Source organism: Hemiscyllium ocellatum, chromosome 8 (assembly GCF_020745735.1).
Source record: "Hemiscyllium ocellatum isolate sHemOce1 chromosome 8, sHemOce1.pat.X.cur, whole genome shotgun sequence".
Classification (NCBI taxonomy): domain Eukaryota; kingdom Metazoa; phylum Chordata; class Chondrichthyes; order Orectolobiformes; family Hemiscylliidae; genus Hemiscyllium; species Hemiscyllium ocellatum.
Window position 1 is genome coordinate 112005528 of NC_083408.1, and position 19214 is coordinate 112024741.

At 40.1% G+C, this 19214-nt stretch overlaps 1 protein-coding gene across 1 annotated transcript in view; it reads right to left on the reverse strand.

The window, feature by feature from the left end:
* The window catches only part of LOC132818227 (leucine-rich repeat-containing protein 74A), an 87405-nt gene that overhangs the window by 19104 nt on the left and 49087 nt on the right, over window positions 1-19214 (reverse strand). Inside the window, exons 9-11 of the mRNA XM_060829007.1 lie at window positions 8421-8516; window positions 3785-3928; window positions 1317-1421 (exon numbers count right to left, since the gene is read on the reverse strand). Of these exons, the coding sequence (XP_060684990.1) occupies window positions 1317-1421; window positions 3785-3928; window positions 8421-8516 (345 nt within the window). The remainder of the gene's footprint in view (window positions 1-1316; window positions 1422-3784; window positions 3929-8420; window positions 8517-19214) is intronic.

Consider the following 19214-nt stretch of genomic DNA (forward strand, 5'->3'; position numbering starts at 1 on the left):
TAAGTGAAATTTGGAAGATCGCTTTAGTATGAATGCCAAAAAGGCAAAAACAAGAAGAAACTGGAGTGAAGATTAAAGCAGATGATATCAAATTGGAAGTAGTAAATAAGTTTGTCTATTTAGAACAAATGCTAACAGAAGATGGCATATGCGACTCAGATGTTCAAAGAAGGGTAGAGATTGCCAGAAATAATGTTTACAAGAAGAAAATTTAAAGTTGTAACAAGGGAAAATACTCGCAAGATGCTACATTCTGTCCATTTTCTTATACATCACAAAAACCCGGGCAATAAAATGAAGATCTATGTAAGAAAGCAAAAACCTTTGAAATGTGGATAATAAGACTATACTAAGAATAGACAAGCTATAAATCAGGTAGAGAGGTACTTGAAATTACAAAGGCAAAAAAAAACTCTTAAAAACAATATCTAGAAAGAAAAATATCAATGTTTTGGCCATATGATAAGATTGAAACGCTACAGAGATCTCTACAAAGCCGATTTCGAAACAGTTTCTACCCTACCGTTGTTAGAATATTGAATGGACTCACAAACTCTTAACATTCGCCTGTACCTGTGTTTTTGTTTTTGCCACTGTTTACCTATTATTTACTAATCTGTGCTACTTAATTATATGATCTGCCTGTATTGCTCGCTAGACAAAGCTTTTCACTGTGACAATAAATTCAGTTCAATCCTCTTGTCGAGGCCAAAATGAAGACAGCAAAAAGAAGTTCAACTTTGGTGTATTTGGATGATTTCACTTATTCGATGATAATGATTGGTTGCAACCAAACTACAGTGGATGTGTGAGGATAGCACAAGGCAGATGAGTGTTGCATACCATGTTAGCTGGTTTCCTGGCAGGAGTGGTGACAAACAGCAGAAGCAAACCATTCAGTCCCTCCAGTCTGCTGCATAATTCATTTGTATTATGACTGAACTATTTCATACTCATTTACCGGCTTTGGTACTGTAATCCTTGATACATTAACCTGACAAAAATCTTCATTTTAGATTTTTCAATTGACCCTGCCACATTCTTGTCAGCATTTTGTGGGAGAGATTCTGAATTTTAAATACTTAACTTTTGTACTGAAGAGCTGTTCTTAATGTTATTCCTGAACAGGCTATCTCAAATTTTAAGTTTGCTGCTTTTAGTAATAATTTAATTATAATTTGTGTCAAAACCTCAGTTTATGACTGAAGGCAGAAAGTCTTACACCTAAGATTCCACGTCACTGACTTTCCAAATCTTCTTTTATTATTGTTAATGGGGCATGTAAAATGTGTTTTAGTGTGACAATCTCTGCAAACCTGTAAAGCTTTCTTGAAGTCGGAGTTAGGCACACTCATATTTCCAGCTTTGTCCATGTTTCGAAAGAAATCAGACAGTCGGAGTTTGTGCTTATCTAGGTAATCCTGTTTGAAACAATTGCACGGGAGTCATTGACAGTGTTAAAAGTATTTATTGTTTGCATAGTTCTTTTGCTTCCTCCTTTCTCAAACACACTGGCTGTTCTTATTTAAGGGTGTGGGATAGTAATGCTGGTTAATGTAATATTTTCCCATGGCCACTTCATTATCAAACCTTGACAAGTCAAATGTAATACAACCATGATAGTTGTGTTAGGGAGGTCTAGCAACATGTGCTCCGAAACTCCCTTAGATACTTTTTGAAAGCACTCTTAGAACCTAATTTGGTTATCCTGAAATTTCCATCCCTTCCTTTTGATGTTTGGATTGGATCCAGTCCCACAGATTATATTAGTGCACCAGTACTCAAACTGTACTGGGGGAAATCTGGACTCTTGCTGGAGGCTAGAACTAAGACTGGTCTGCATGGAACTAGTTGCCCTTCAAGATCTCCAGGGTGCAGGATGGTTGGGTGGAAGGACCATTTGCCTATAGCAGCCAGTTAAGCACCAAGATCCCTTAATATCTCTGGATTACTTTCCTTTAAGGCATTACCTACTAGTAATTGTTTAGGTATTTATATTTAATTAATTCAAACACATTATGACATGTCTGGGACAGGTGGAATTGAACCTGGACTTTCTGGCTCAGGGGTAGGGATACTGGAACCCTAAAAGTAAATACAGAACTCATTGTTTTCGTCAATAGGTGAGAAAAACACACTTGCCCTTACAATGAGGTACATAAGCTTTTGTGACCATTGATTGTTTATTAATTGTGTGTTTTATTGTATGCAGTCAGTGGCTGTTGGAGATTGTATCAGTAGATCTATTGGTTTTAATGGTATGCTAAAAATGTGTAAAATAAAGATTAGTATTTGTGTTAATTAGTATATTTTATTTGTTTGCTTGATTTAATCAGAAGAATATACGGAAACTTACAGGTTCTCGTTATGCAATGGTAATGTCCTTACCTCTGGGCTAGAAATCCTCACCTGCTCCAGTCACATTTCATAGCAACTCAGAGTGGGTTGTGTCCAGATCCTGGATGTAAGTCCCCAATCTGTTATGGAGGGGATTTTTGAACCCCTCTAATACTTAATCCAAACTGTTATGGTGGGAATAGAGGTTTCTATCTAATAATTTAACCTGAAATACCCAGGGAAGCTTGCCTCACCTCATAATCTGTTAAAAGTTTGATTAAATGAAAGGAATCACTGATACTCACTTTATAAGTAACAATTAACTCTAATAGTAAACAAATTAACAGAATTACTAACAAACCAAACAATTCCCCCCGAGATACTAGCTATTCCTTTACTGAACTAAATTCTACTGGTATGCTGTTTCAATAAACACAAGTCCCACTTATCCAAATAATAAGAAAACAATAAATTAAGAAACTTTGTCTGTCAAAGTTCACACAGGTGTCTTCCGGAATGTTCGACTGTCTCTCCAGTCATAAATGCCTTTATTCTACTGAATTCTGGTATCAGAAATATTGTTTATGAGTGTTGTGTACCTTTATGAATATGTGGTGCTTTTTTAGAAAGCATGGAGATTTCTGTGAGAGCAAGGTGCTTTCCTCAGATGGCAGTTGGATCTTTCTTAATTTTACAAATGCTCTCATCTTTTATAGGAGAAAGTGAGGTCTGCAGATGCTGGAGTATCAGAGCTGAAAATGTGTTGCTAGAAAAGCGCAGCAGGTCAGGCAGCATCCAAGGAACAGGAAATGCGACATTTCGGGCATAAGCCCTTCATCAGGATGAAAGGCTTATGTCCGAAACGTCGAATTTCCTGTTCCTTGGATGCTGCCTGACCTCATCTTTTATAACCTTGATAACCTATTAATTTCTTTATAATCAGATTGGTTTGAGGTTGTCAAAACCATCAGATTTAAATGTAATTGGGTTTTAGTATCTAGGCTAATATTCAAGCTGGTTGCCTTAATATCAAAATAAGCCTATGTTGCCAATCAAACAGCAATTGATACATACGTTTCAATTTTCGAGAAGTGTGTACATCTGCAGCTTCTTGCAAACATTTTCTGGTTTAAATATCCAAGCTGAGAAAAGCCCTCTACCTCATAAAGGAGCCCAAGCCCTGTTCTCCCTTATTATTTTTACAAACACATTCTAGCTTCCTGCCTTCCACTTCACGAGTCCTCTACACAACTTCATAACAGTTGATTAAAAAGATTTATAAAGAAACTGACATTGCGGTTTAGCGAAGCAAAGAGGTATATGTTTTTAATGTTGATCTCTGTAAATCAATGTAAATATGTTTATAGCGTGCAAGATAGTTTTAAAAGTAGTATTTCATGTTATAGGACCTGCTTCAATAGGGGTCAAATTCATAGATTCTTCTTACCTGGATCACTTTCATTGGATCAGGTCGATGTTTACGACTTCCAGCAATGGATCCTCCAACTCCTTTAGTTTCAATCACAAACTGTGGACGATCTTGAGTAATACTCTTCAATAACTCCATGAAGTTTTCATTTACCAGTACATTCTGTAGCAATATAATCAGACAACAGAATATTTCCGTAACTCATTGGCAAGATAAGATTGATGTTAGTATTTTTTATCTTTCTGATTTTTCTACTATCCAGGATAACAAAGAGAGAAATAAGGAAGGAGAGGATCAAATATGAAGGTAGGCTAGCCAGAAATATTAGAAATGATAGTAAAAGTTTCTTTCAATACACAAGAAACAAACGACAGGCAAAAGTAGACATTGGGCCTCTTCAAACTGATGCTGGAAGCCTAGTGATGGGAGATAAGGAAATAACTGGAAAACTTAATAAGTACTTTGTGTCAGTCTTCACAGTAGAAGACATGAGTAATATCCCAACAATCAAAGGGAGTTGAGTATGGTTGCCATTACAAAAGAGAAAGTGCTAGAAAAGGTAAAAGGTCTTAAAATTGATAAATCTCCTGGCCCTGATGGGCTACATCCTAGAGTTCTGAGGGATGTGGCTGAGGAAATAGCGGAGGCATTGGTTGAGATCTTTCAAAAGTCACTGGAGTCACGGAAAGTCCCGGATGATTGGAAAATCGCTGTTGTAACCCCCTTGTTCAAGAAAGGATCAAGACAAAAGATGGAAAATTATAGGCCAATTAGCCTAACCTCGGTTGTTGGTAAAATTCTTGAATCCATCATTAAGGATGAGGTTTCTAAATTCTTGGAAGAGCAGGTCATCATGGATTTAGTAAGCGGAGGTCGTGTCTGACAAACCTGTTGGAATTCTTTGAAGAGGTGATAAGTGGGTTAGACCAGGGAAACCCAGTGGATGTGGTCTATCTAGACTTCCAAAAGGCCTTTGATAAGGTGCCAAACAGGAGGCTGCTGAGCAAGGTGAGGGCCCATGGTGTTCGAGGTGAGCTACTGGTATGGATTGAGGATTGGCTGTCTGACAGAAGGCAGAGAGTTGGGATAAAAGGTTCTTTTTCGGAATGGCAGCTGGTGACAAGTGGTGTCCCGTAGGGTTCAGCGTTGGGGCCGCAGCTGTTCACGTTATATACTAATGATCTGGATGAAGGGACTGGGGGCATTCTAGCGAAGTTTGCCGATGATACGAACTTAGGTGGAGAGGCAGGTAGTACTGAGGAAGTGGGGAGGCTGCAGAAGGATCTAGACAGTTTGGGAGAGTGGTCCAGGAAATGGCTGATGGAATTCAATGTGAGCAAATGTGAGGTCTTGCACTTTGGAAAAAAAAATACAAGCATGGACTACTTTCTAAACGGTGAGAAAATTCAGAAAGCCAAAGTACAAAGGAATCTGGGAGTGCTAGTCGAGGATTCTGTAAAGGTAAACATGCAGGTTGAGTCAGTGATTAAGAAAGCGAATGCAATGTTGTCATTTATCTCAAGAGGGTTGGAATATAAAAGCACCATTGTGCTACTGAGACTTTATAAAGCTCTGGTTAGGCCCCATTTGGAGTACTGTGTCCAGTTTTGGTCCCCACACCCCAGGAAGGACATACTGGCACTGCAGCGTGTCCAGCGGAAATTCACACGGATGATCCCTGCAATGGTAGGTCTAACATACAATGAACGGCTGAGGATCCTGGGATTGTATTCATTGGAGTTTAGAAGATTAAGGGGAGATCTAATAGAAACTTACAAGATAATACATGGCTTGGAAAGGGTGGACGCTAGGAAATTGTTTCCGTTAGGTGAGGAAACTAGGACCCGTGGACACAGCCTTAGAATTAGAGGAGGTAAATTCAGAACAGAAATGCGGAGACATTTCTTCAGCCAGAGAGTGGTGGGCCTGTGGAATTCATTGCCGCAGAGTGCAGTGGAGGCCGGGACGTTAAATGTCTTCAAGGCAGAGATTGATAAATTCTTGATATCAGGGGAATTAAGGGCTACGGGGAGAATGCGGGTAAGTGGAGTTGAAATGCCCATCAGCCATGATTGAATGGTGGAGTGGACTCAATGGGCCAAATGGCCTTACTTCCACTCCTATGTCTTATGGTCTTATGTTGATTTTCACCATGCATCAAATAAATTTAGCTAGGTATGAAAAAATGGTGTTAGGACATGGAACATAAGGAACATGGGGAAATAAATAGCAACATCTTGAAAAATGTTCATATTACACAGGAGGAGGTACTGAATGTCTTAAAACAGATAAAGATGGATAAATTCCCAGGGCCTGATCAGGTATACCCTAGACCTCTGGGAACATAAGAACTAGTAGGAGGAGTAGCCCTTTTGTTACTTCTAGAGAAGTGATTGCTAGGTCCCTTGCTGAGATATTTGTATCATCAGTAGCTACTGGTGAGATGCTGGTAGACTGAAGGTTGGCTAATGTGGTGCCACTATTTAAGAAAGGTGGCGAGGAAAAGCCAGGGAAATGTAAACTGGTGAGCCTGACTTCAGTACTAGGCAAGTTGTTGGGGGAATCCTGAGGGAGAGGATTTACATGTATTTAGAAAAGCAAGAACTGATTAGGGATAGTCAACATGGCTTTGTGTGTGGGAAATCATGTCTCACTATCTTGATTGTGGTTTTTGAACAATTAACGAAGAGGATTGATCAGGGCAGAGTGATAGACGTGATCTATATGGACTTCAGCAAGGCATTTGACAAGGTTCCTCATGGTTGACTGGTTAGCAAGGTTAGATCACATGGAATACAGGGAGAACTAGCCATTTGGATACAGAACTGGGTCAAAGGTAGGAGACTGAGGGTTGCTTTTCAGACTGGAGGCCTGCGACAAGGATTGGTGTTGGGTCCACTGTTTTTTGTCATGTATATAAATGATTTGGATATGAACATAGGAGATATGGTTAGTAAATTTGCAGATAACACCAAAATTGGTGGTGTAGTGGACAATTAAGGTTACCTCAGAGTACAAAAGGATCGCGATAAGTTGGGCCAATGGGCCGAGGACTGGCAGATGGAGTTTAATTTAGATAAATTTTGGAAAGGCAAATTAGGGCAGGGCTTATACATTTAATGGTAAGATCCTGGGAAGTGTTACTGAACAAAAAGCTCTTGGAGTGCAGGTTGATTGTTCCTTGAAAGTAGAGTTGCAAGTAGGCAGGGTGGTGAAAAGGCATATAGTATGCTTGCCTTTATTGGTCAGTGCGTTGAGTATAGGAGTTGGGAGATGATGTTGCGTCTGTACAGGACATTGGTTAGGCCACTATTGGAATGTTGGATGCAGTTCTGGTCTCCCTGCTGTAGGAAGGATGTTGTGAAACCTGAAAGGGTTCAGAAAAGATTTACATGAATGCTGCCAGGGTTGGAGGGTTTGATCGATAGAGGCAGCTGAATAGATTGCGGCTATTTTCCTTGGAGCACCAGAGGTTGAAGGGTGACCTTACAGAGGTTTATAAAATTATGAGGGGAATGGATAGGATAAATGCACAAGGTCCTCAGTCCAGGGTGGGGGAATCCAAAACTAGAGGGTACAGATTTAAGGTGAGAGGGAAAAGAATTAAAAGGGACCTAAGGGGCAACTTTTTCCATGGAGAGGTGGTGCGTGTATGGAATGAACTGCCAGAGAAGTTGTGGCGGCTGGTACAATTACAACATTTAAAAGGCATCTGGATGACGATATGAAAAGGAAGAGTTTAGAGGGATATGGCCAAATGCTGGCAAATGGGACTAGATTGATTTAGGATATCTGGTCAGCATGTACGAGTTGGACCAAAGGGTTTGTTTCCGTGCTCTCTACTTCTATGACTCTATAAATAGAAAACATCATTATTTGCAAGTATTAAATCTGTTCCTCTACTGATACTGCCGGACCAGCATGAACATTTCCAGTATTGTCTTAATATTGATTATGCGAGGTACCCAGATTGGTTGCCCTTTTCTACAATGTTTAAAATGTCTTGATATCCTTGCCTGTGAGCAGAGTTGTACCCAGTAGGTAAAAGGCACTGCAACTGTTCTCACTGAAGAGAGAGAATTGGCACTGGTTTGACTTTAGAGGCAGTATACCTCAGGCAAGGTTGAGAAGGAGGGAGCTTCATATCAACCCCATCGAGTTTGGGAATTGAACCCACGTTATGGGTTTTACTATGCACTGTAAACTTGCCATTCAGCCAACTGAGCTGGCCCATGTCCTGGACTCAGTACTTGAGTTGTACTAGTATTAGATGTTAATCTAAATATTAATTTGCTCAATCTTAGGACTAATGCGTCATCCCTCGTACCACACTCTCCATGAACTGATGGATTAATTAACTGTTGCATACCGTTTCACCAAATTTTTAAAAAACTTTCTGTGATCCATAACCATATATATTCCTATGACTTATTTTCCTTCACTAGTGTAATTAACCTCTAATCTACTTTGTTCAGGCTCCTTCATTGCCTAATTTTCCTGAATTTGCTGTGTCCAGACAATCCAAAGTGATGGGCAGGAACAGGAAAATATTCAGTACCTCAGTATGTGAACCATATTTCACATTTCAGGATAGCCTGGCTATTTAGTAACTATTCAGTATTGCCCCAGATCATGTAAACAAAGTGAGACTTACATTAATATTGATCTTTTCCAAGTTTGATTTTTCATTCTTCCGTACAACTTCTAAAAGACGAATGGCACTATCCACTGTTATAGGATTGTTGGACAGCTGAAGTAGGAAATTAGGGTTAATCAGATGGCTGCCAACTGACCACTGGCTGGTCAGTCTACAACATGCATATTTAAATGAAAACGAACAGAGTAACCCTCATAGATGGTTGTGCACTTTCAGGAGCTCTTATTATCCTTTATTAGTGATGTTCTTACGTTTATGGCCCCTTGTTTTGGATTCCCCAACAATTCAAACAACCCTTTGCCTCCCTTGTCAAACTTCTTAACAATCGCAAAGTTTGTGAAGGTTTGTAGCTCAGGTTGAGGTTTAGGGTGTAGGTTTGCTCGCTGAGCTGTAGGTTTGATATCCAGATGTTTCAGTACCTGGCTGGGTAACATCATCAGTGGTGACCTTCAAGTGAAGCCCAATTCTTAACAATTTTAAAGATTTCCATTTCTCAGTTGTTTTTCTAAATGAAAGAACTCCAGGATTTTCAAGATCCTCTTGGATCTGCTATCATTCTTCTTTACTTTCTCCAGCAGTACTATTTTCAACTTCAGTGTTCCAACTAATCCTTAAATCTGAATGAGATCAGCAACATCAAGGAGCCCCATCCTTATTAACAAGGATCATCGTAACTTTCAGGTTAGTTGCTGATTATTTCTTTTTACTGCTTTTGCAAAGTTAGTGGATGTTATCGGAAAAGTTGGTGAAAGATTACAGGCAACATATAAATCAGCAATATACTGTAACTACAAAAACTTCCATTCCTGCAATGTCTAGCTGGTTGGCATCATCCCTGGCAGTCACTCACTAACGAGTCTGATTGTCCACCTCAGAAATGCCATTTAATGAGTCATGAATTTTGTGGATCCTTGTGTGGCTGATAAGCCCAATCCTAGAGCTGCATCTCTGACCACACATTTGGCTGGTGTTTCCAGGAGATGGAATTGGGCTTGGCCTTGAAGTGGCTGACATTCTTTTCTCTAGTTCCTTTTCCATCTTACTGACTGGTGTTCTCAAGAAATCGTGTCCCTTCATGCAGGAACTTCATCCAAGTTGGTTTCTTCTGAACAAGGGTCTCCCAAGCATCGATGTCTACTTTGAATTTTTTTATGAGAAGCTTTCAAGGAGTCTTTGAAATGTTTCTGTTTTCCTCTTCTTGCTCTTCCGTGAGCTGGGCAAAGATTTGCTTTGGCAATTGGATCTCAAGTATCATAGATAGACAGCCTAGCGGAGATAGTTTCAGATGATCATGATGCTGGTATTTTTGGCTGATTCAAGGGCACCTGTCTTCCCAGCTAATACAGATGATGCATCAAAAGGCCTTGAGGTGGCATCTGTATGTAATTCAAGTTTCAGAATCTTATACAACATTCAGAAAGGTGACTACCTTTTACATAAGCTTCTTGGTATCAGCAAGGATGCCATGGTCATCAAAGACTGTCATTCTTAGGCATCCGAAGACAATGCTCACAAATTGGGATGTTGAGGTTGAGGCTGAGACCAATTCTTAGGTATGGTTCTGCAAAGGTGTTCAGCAAGGCTTGAAGATTTTCACAAATCATTCTCACAAAGCATAAGTCAGGAGTGTGGTGGAATATCCCCACTTGCCTGGATCAGTGCAGTTGCAACAACACTTGAGAAGCTTACCATCCAGGACAAAGCAGCATGCTTGATTGGTACTTCATCCACAACCATCCACTCCCTCCGCCTGATGCTCAGTAGCAGCAGTATGTACTATCTACAAGATGCACTGCAGAAAGTAACCAAGGCTCCTCAGACAGCATCTTCCAAACGCACGACAACTTCTATCTCAAAGGACAAAGGCAGAAGATACATGGGAACACCATCACCTGCAACTTCCTTTCCAAGCCACCCACTCACTATCCTGACTTGGAAATATTTTGCTGTTCCTTAGTGTCACTGGGTCAAAATTCTGGAATTCCATCCCTAATAGAAGGTGGACTGCAAAGGTTCGAGAAGAAAGCTCACCACCACCTTCTCAAGAGTCTCTGCAGATGGGCAATAAATGCTGGCCAGCCAGCGATGCCCACATCTAATGAGTGAATAAAACAAAAATCCGCATACTGAAGTTACAGGAGTGAGGCAATTGTTGTTCTCTTCTTGGACTTCAACTGGCTGAGGTTTAAAAGTTTTCTGTCCATCCTGTAGATAACTATGATGTATCATTCAAACTGAACTTTTTTTTCAGAACTTAAATTCTTTTTTATTTCCTTTCCCATTTTTAAACTCCATGAATTTTTCAAGTGTTATTATTTCTTATATTGAGTAACTAACAAATTCATTCTTCTGTTAACTCAAGAAAGACAGTTAAGTTGGTCCCTTTTAAAATAGAAATTCAGTTATTTGTGGGAAGATGGTATCAGCAAGGGAAGTAATTTTTAAATTAATCTTGTTATGATTAATTGAGGAAGGGAGTGAATCAATAAAGAAGGGGAGACAGTCACCCCTCCTCATTTATAAACTTAACAATTTGGAACACTAATGAATTGGGGAATCTTGCCCAGAAGCTGGTCATAAAGTGCAGTCTAAGCACAGCAGAGTTGGGGAGCATACATGTAATAAGGCTGAGGCTGTCACCTGAATTGTGACTGGGCAGACCATTGGGCTGTTTAAATCATACATTTGCTGCTTTGACCAGCTAAGAGAAGCCTGTAGTATTCTTTGTGCCATGTGTCACAATTCTCTTTTTACAATGCTGCATCATGCACAGTGTCTCCAGTGTAGGGCATTGTTCTAGTCACCAAGTATGTGGTGAACATCTAAGGGAGAGGAGGAGTGAGGAAGGAGGCAACAAACATGCCCTTTTTTGAACTAGGCTGTCTCTGATTGACTCGTGACTGAATAAAAGACATAGGACATGGGAGGAAGAGCTCAGCCCTTTGAATCTACACCATTCAATAAGATTATGGCTCGTCTCAATGTGTCTTAACTCTTGTCATCAAAAATCTAGAATCAAAAATCTGTATAACTCAATCTTAAATAAATTGGGTTACCAAGCTCAACTATTTGATCAGGAAAAGAATTCCCCAGACTAATGACCCTCTGTGAGGTAAACTTTTCTCTCCACCTCTCTGTTTGGGCAGCACAGTGGCTCAGTAGTTAGCACTGCTACCTCACAGCGCCAGGGACCCATGTTCCATTCCTGCCTCGGGCAACTGTCTGCGTAGAGTTTGCACATTCTCCTCATGTCTGTGTGGGTTTCCTCTAGATGCTCCGGTTTCCTCCCACAATCCAAAGATGTGCAGGTGAGGTGAATTGGCCTTGCTAAATTGCCTGTAGTGTTCAGTGCATTAGTCAGGGGTGAATGTAGGGGAATGGGTCTGGGTGGGTTGCTCTTTGGAGGGTTGGTGTGGACTTGTTGGGCAGAAGGGCCTGTTTCCACACTGTAGTGAATCTAATCTAAAAGTTAGATATGGATTTATTGTTATTGTTTTACTGAGATACAGTGAAAAGTGTTACTTTGCGGGCTAGACAGGCATCAGGGTAGCAGAACAGAGTGCAGAGTACAGTGTTACACCCACAGAGAAGGTGCAGAGAGAGATCAGAATTAACATTTGAGGGGTCCATTCAAAAGTTAGAAAATAGTGGAGAAGAAGCTGTTCTTGAATCTATTCATACATGTATTCAAACTATTATATCTTCTGCCTGACGGAAGAGGGTGGAAGAAAATATAACCAGGGTGAGAGGGGTCTTTGATTATGTTGTTTGTATTCCCAAGGCAGCAGGTAGTATAGATGGGGTCATAGGATGGAAGACTGGTTTGCGAAATGGACTGAGTTGTGTTCATGGCTCATTGTAGTTTCTTGTGGAAAAAGACAAATATCCTTTCAGAGTTCACCCTGTCAAATCCTCTCAAGATCATATATGTTTTAATATGGTGACCTCTCATGCTTCTAACCTCAACTAAGCAAGAAGTTAACATGTTTAATATGTCCTAATAAGTTAAGCCCATCATCTAGGAATGAATTGAGTAAACTGATCTCGACTATTTCTAATACAGGTTGATCATTTTTTTAAATTAGACCAAAATTGTAGAGAACTTAAGATCTGGTCATACTAAGTCCGTTTCGTAAGATTTCCGTACTTTTATATTCCATTCTCCTTGCAATAAACTCCAGCATTCTGTTTGCTTTCCTAATCATTTTCAGTGCATACCTAATATTGTGTGTAATTGTGAATCATGTACCAGGACATCCAGATCTCCCTGCAATGCCAAATTCTGCAATCTCTCTCCAATTACATAAGGTACTGCTTAGTGAACAAGTTTCTATTTTGCACTTTTCACTCCATCTTTCAATTTGTTTTCCCATTCACTTGATCTACCTATATTCCTTTGCATACTCTCTACTTCTGAACAAACTTACTTTCTTATATTTCTTGACGTCGTTGCCAAATTTAGCTATCATACATTTGTTCTTCACATCCAATTCATGGATTGCTAATTTTAAAAACACTAATTTATCTCTTCCCACTATTTTTGGTTAACTACCCAAACTTTTATTGGTGCTTATATTTTACCCCTTACATCACAAGCTCTTATTTTGCTAATAGCCTTTGAGGTGATACCTCATCAAACATATTGTGGAAATACAAGATGATTATTTTCACAGGCTTCCCCTTATCCCACCGTGCTAGTCACTTCCTTAAACAATGCTAACAAACATTCAAAAGATTGCCATTTCACAAAGCCATGTTAACTCTGCATGTTCACATCCTGACTTTCAGAGAATCCCACATTAAGCTCGAGTAGTCTCCCAATGACAGATGTTAAGCTGACTGGCCAAAAGTTTCCTCTACCCTTGCTTTCTTAAATAAAGTTTATTTGTTACTTTCCAATCTGCTGGGACTCATTCAACACCTATAGAAGTTTTGAAGATTATAAACATTTTTCTACTTTCTCTGCAGCATTTTTAAGCCCCAAGAATATAGATGATCTGATCCTACTTATAACATTTTTCAGGTTTAATTGTTTTCTCAGCACCTTTTCACTGGTGATGGTGACTTTTTAAAGTTCCTCCCGCTCCTTCACCTCTTAATTTTCAAGTGTCTTTGGAAAGTTTTTTCCATGTTTTACAGTAATGTCAAACGTAAACACCTGTTCATTTCCTCTGCCATTTCCTTGTTTTCCATTATGAATTCTTCAGACTCACCCTCTAAAGGAATAGCACTGCCTTTAATTACTCTTTCCACACTTAAGTATTTGGTACAAACACGTTTCAATCTTAAATTATGAGCGAGCATTTTCTCATATTCTACTTAGTCCCTGTTTTGTCATCCGCAAAATCTGTTCAGTTGTGTGACCAATCATCAACATTCTCAGAATTAGAATGATAGAGTCATAGAGTTGTACAGCACGGAAACAGACCCTTTGGTCTAATTCCTCCATGCCAACCAGATATCCTAACCCAATCTCGTCCCACCTGCCAGCACCTGACCCAAATCCATCCAAACTTTCCTATTCATATACCCATCCAGATGCCTTTTAAATGTTGAAATTGTACTAGCCTCCGCCACTTCCTCTGGCAACTCATTCCATACACATACCACCCTCTGCGTGAAAAAGTTGCCCTTTATATCTTACCCCTTTCACCCTAAACCTGTGCCCTCTAGTTCTGGACTCCCCCACCCCAGGGAAAAGACTTTGTCTGTTTATCCTATCCATGCCCCTCATGATTTTGTAAACCTCTATAAGGTCACCCCTCAGCCTCCGATGCTCCAGAGAAAACAGCCCGAGCCTGTTCAATCTCTCCCTATAGCTCAAATCCTCCAACCCTGGCAATATCCTTGTAAATCTTTTCTGAACCCTTTCAAGTTTCACAACATCTTTCCAATAGGAAGACCAGAATTGCATGTAATATTCCAACAGTGGCCTAACCAATGTCCTGTACAGCCGCAACATGACCTCCCAATCCTGTACTCAATATTCTGACTGATAAAGAAAAGGATACCAAGCACCTTTTTCACTATCCTATCTACTTCCGACTCCACTTTCAAGGTGCTATGAACCTGCACTCCAAGGTCTCTTTGTTCAGCAACACTCCCTAGGATCTTACCATTAAGTGTATAAGTCCTGCTAAGGTTTGCTTTCCCAAAATGCAGCACTTTGCATTTATCTAAATGCTACTTCTCAGCCCATTGGACCATCTGATCAAGATCCTGTTGTAATGTGAAGTAACCTTCTTTGCTGTCCACTACAGATCCATGTTTGGTGTCATCTGCAAATTTACTAACGATACCTCTTATGCTGTCATCCAAATCATTTATATAAATGATGAAAAGTAGAAGACCCAGCACCGATCCTTGTGGCATTCCACTGGTCACAGGCCTCCAGTCCTCTGTCACCCTCCAACGCCACCCTCTGTCTTCTACCTTTGAGCCAGTTCTGTATCCAAATGGCTAGTTTTCCCTGTATTCTTGTGATCTAACCTAGCTAACCAGTCTGCCATGGGGAACAATGTTGAACGCCTTACTGAAGTTCATGTAGATCACACTTACTGCTCTGCCCTCATCAAACCTCTTTGTTACTTCTTCAAAAGACTCAATCAAGTTTGTGTGACATGATTTCCTTTGCACAAAGTCACGTTGACTATTCCTAATCAGTCCTTGCCTTTCCAAATACATGTAAATCCTGTCCCTCAGGATTCCCTCCAAAAACTTGCCCACCACCGACATCAGGCTCACTGGTCTATAATTCCCTGGCTTGTCCTTAATACTCTTCTTAAACAGTGGCACCACGTTAGCCAACCTCCACTCTTCTGGCACCTCACCTGTAACTATCGATGATATAAATATCTCAGCAAGAGGCCCAACAATCACTTCTCTAGCTTCCCACCGAGTTCTAGGGCACACCAGATCAGGTCCTGGGAATTTATCCACTGTCAGACTTTTCAAGACATCCAGCACTTCCTCCTCTGTAATTTGGACATTTTTCAGGATATCACCATCTATTTCCCAACATTCTACATCTTCCATGTCCTTTTCCACAGTAAATATTGATGCAAAATATTCATTTAGTATCTCCCCATCTCCTGCGATTCCACACAAAGGCCGCCTTGCTGACCTTTGAGGGACCCTATTCTTTTCCTAGTTACCTTTTTGTCCTTAATAAATTTGTAAAAACCCTTTGGATTCTCCTTTCTCTATTTGCCAAAGCTATCTCATGTCCCCTTTATGCCCTCCTGATTTCTCTCTTGAGTATACTCCTACTGCCTTTATACTCTTCTAAGGATTCACTCGATCTATCCTGTCTATCTCTGACATATGCTTTCTTCTTTTTCTTAACCAAACCCTTAATTTCTTTAGTCGTCCAGCATTCCCTGTACCTACCAGACTTTCCTTTCACCCTAACAGCAATATACGTTCTCTGGACTCTCGTCATCTCATTTCTGAAGGCTTCCCATTTTCCAGCCATCCATTTACCTGCGAACATCTGTCCCCAATCAGCTTTTGAAAGGTCTTGCCTAAAACCGTCAAAATTTACCTTTCTCCAATTTAGAACTTCAACTATTAGATCTGGTCTATCTTTTTCCATCGCTATTTTAAAACTAATAGCATTATGGTCACTGGCCCTAAAGTGCTCCCCCACTGCCTTATTTCCCAAGAGTGGGTCAAGTTTTGCACTTTCTCGAGTAACTACGTCCACATATTGAATCAGAAAATTTTCTTGTATACGCTTCACAACTTCCTCTCCATCTAAACCCTTAACACTATGGCAGTCCCAGTCTATGTTTGGAAAGTTAAAATCCCCGACCATAACCACCCTATTATTCTTACAGATAATTGTGATCTCCTTACAAATTTGTTTCTCAATTTCCCTCTGACTACTAGGGGGTCTATAATACAATCCCAATAAGGTGATCATCCCTTATTTCTCCGTTCCACCCAAATAACTTGGGTGGCATGGTGGCTCAGTGGTTAGCACTGCTGCCTCACACCACCAGGGTCCTGGATTTGATTTCCGCCTGTCTGTGTGGAGTTTGCACATTCTCCTTGTATCTGCGTAGTTTCCTCCCACAATTCTCTTTACTCAGCGGGTTATATCTTTACTCAGCGGGTTGTGAGTTCATGGAATGCCCTGCCAGTATCAGTGGTGGACTCTCCCTCTTTATGGTCATTCAAGCGGGCATTGGATAAGTATATGGAGGTTATTGGGCTAGTGTAGGTTAGGTAGGCTTCGGTCGGTGCAACATCGAGGGCCGAAGGGCCTGTACTGCGCTGTATTTTCTATGTTCAATGTTCTATGTAATTCAAAGATGTGCAGGTCAGGTGAATTGGCCATGCCAAATTCAGTGTTTGGTTCATTAGTCAGGGGTAAATATAGGGTAGGGGAATGGATTTGAGTGGGTTTCTCTTCGGAGGGGCGTTGTGGACTTGTTGGGCCGAAGGGCTTGTTTCCACACTGGAGAGAATCTAATAAACTTCCCAGGATGTATTTCTGGGAATATCCTCCCTCAGTGTTTCTTTCAATTTGATGTTATTCTTAACTTGCTTATTTAACCACAATTGATGCATCATCCTTGAGAGCCTTTTATTCTCACAGGTGACATGACCAGAGGGCATGAACAGAACTTATAAGTTTAAATTCTGATTTTTTTTTAGAAATTGCTCAACTTGCTAGAATCATTCAGTGTTCCAGGTTGATCACATGATCATATTTCCAAAAGGTTCTAAGTCTGTATTGTAAAGCTTTTCCAGCAAAAGCTGCTGCTACAAAGGACTTGGAGATGAGCAGTCTGTTTCCAGCCAGATTTGGACAAAGGAAAATAGGAGAACTATAGGTTGGAATATTGGTACCTCATATTTGTGGATAGAAGGATACTAACACCATTGGGTTTAAGGGACTATTTGGTTTACAGGAGTAGGTGAACTATACTAGGGAGTCTCAATAAGAAGAAGCTTTTCTCTTAATGAGATTTAATTTATTGTATAATTGTAATTAGGTAGCCTTTTGTAGTTATGCCTCATGGTGTCTACCTGATATTGTAGTAACATTAATTGTGAATTGTTAGTACTTATGTTTTAAAAAGAAACTCCAGCATTCTCGGCTTGTTTTTGTGCCATTAATTTCTAATGTTTCCTTTTGCCGATTTCACTCATGGAATTCCAATAAATTTGCTTCCTGGATGAATCGAGGGATGGGCAATAAATGCTGGCCCAGCCAGCTATGCTCGCATCCTGTTAATGAATTTTTTAAAACGCTAATCAGGAATGCTCCTCCAGATCTTACTTGCCTGGTACAGTTAGTTTGTAGTTGAAAATGTGTTGCTGGTTAAAGCACAGCAGGTTAGGTAGCATCCAAGGAATAGGAAATTCGACGTTTCGGGCATAAGCCCTTCATCAGGAATGTTAGTTTGTAATCTGTTTCTGGCCAACACTATTTCTTTTACATTTCTTTACTAGGTCTGAACTAAAGGCTTTCGCCTGAAGTGCCATTTGTCCTTTATTGGCCTTCTTCTGAGTTCCCTGACTTCTTGTCTGTTTAAGCGCTTGCAACTGCTGATTGTCTGTGTGAACAGTTCTTAAAGCAGCAAAGTCTTTAAAACTGTAAATTCACTCAATGTTCTGGAGATTTCTTCTGGATGCAAATAGATTTTTCACTGTGATACCTTGTGATATTAAGCAACAAAGCTCACCACTGATCATCTTGTGGCATGTTGTAGGTCAAAGGCTGTTAGCACCAAACCCTTTTCCCAGACTGCATTTAAAGACCTATTCCATTTTTAAAAATTTATATTTTCATTAGTGGTCGAGAAAAAACTACTGATGAGTTTTAACAAGAGGAGGCTGTCGTCTCAACAAGATGTGATCTCATGCATGAAAGCAATCAGTTAACTATTGCTACTAATACTATTTTGAGACACAATGGCACACCTGGCTCCTTTGAAATTCAGAGCTGTTCTCACAATTTCCCCATCCAATAGTATATGAAATAATTCGATTGAATGGATTTTAATACACTCTCCAACATTGACCCTTTATAACCTTATTCAGCCATTTGAGTTAAAGATATTTGTGTCCTTCATCCATGTGGGAGACTAATGCCTGCTGTATAGATTATTGACATAAACAATTGGTAATGAACATCTACATGGCACAAAGACATCACAGGAACCACTAGTCCGATTGAAGGGATGAATTTCACAAGAAGACCAGAACCAGTCTGGAAAACATCCAACTCAATTTCAAAATAATCAAATAAAGTCAGCTTCACTCGACACCTGAGTCCAGACCACTGGGTTCAAGTATCCGTGTTACCATGAATTATTTGCACAGGTCATTGAACTTACGTGAAGTGTTTATTATCTTAAAACATTTATTCAAGCAATTTTATGATGTTGGAAGTTTGGTTTTTATCGGCAAGAATTTGCTTTTTTTTCAATGATGATATAATCACCAGACTGCTAACTTTATTTTCTGTTAGGACGCCTCCTGATTAATGCCATGCTAATAAATGAGTTGGTATGGAGAGCAAAGAGCAAAGGGTGATGAATGGGTTTATAGTTTGATACTGAATTGGCAGAGAGGATATAAAGATCCATGGGAATGATTTGAGGCATGAGGGTCCTTGGAAGATTGGGATTATGTGTCATAGGTTATAAGAGAGGTGAGGGGATGGGTGCAGAGGCATAAACCGGTGTCGAGAGGATGTGAGGGGTCACCGGCATAATGGAGTGACATAGTGTGATTCTGGAGATAACAAGAGTCATGGATTTGGATGCAGGGAAAGGG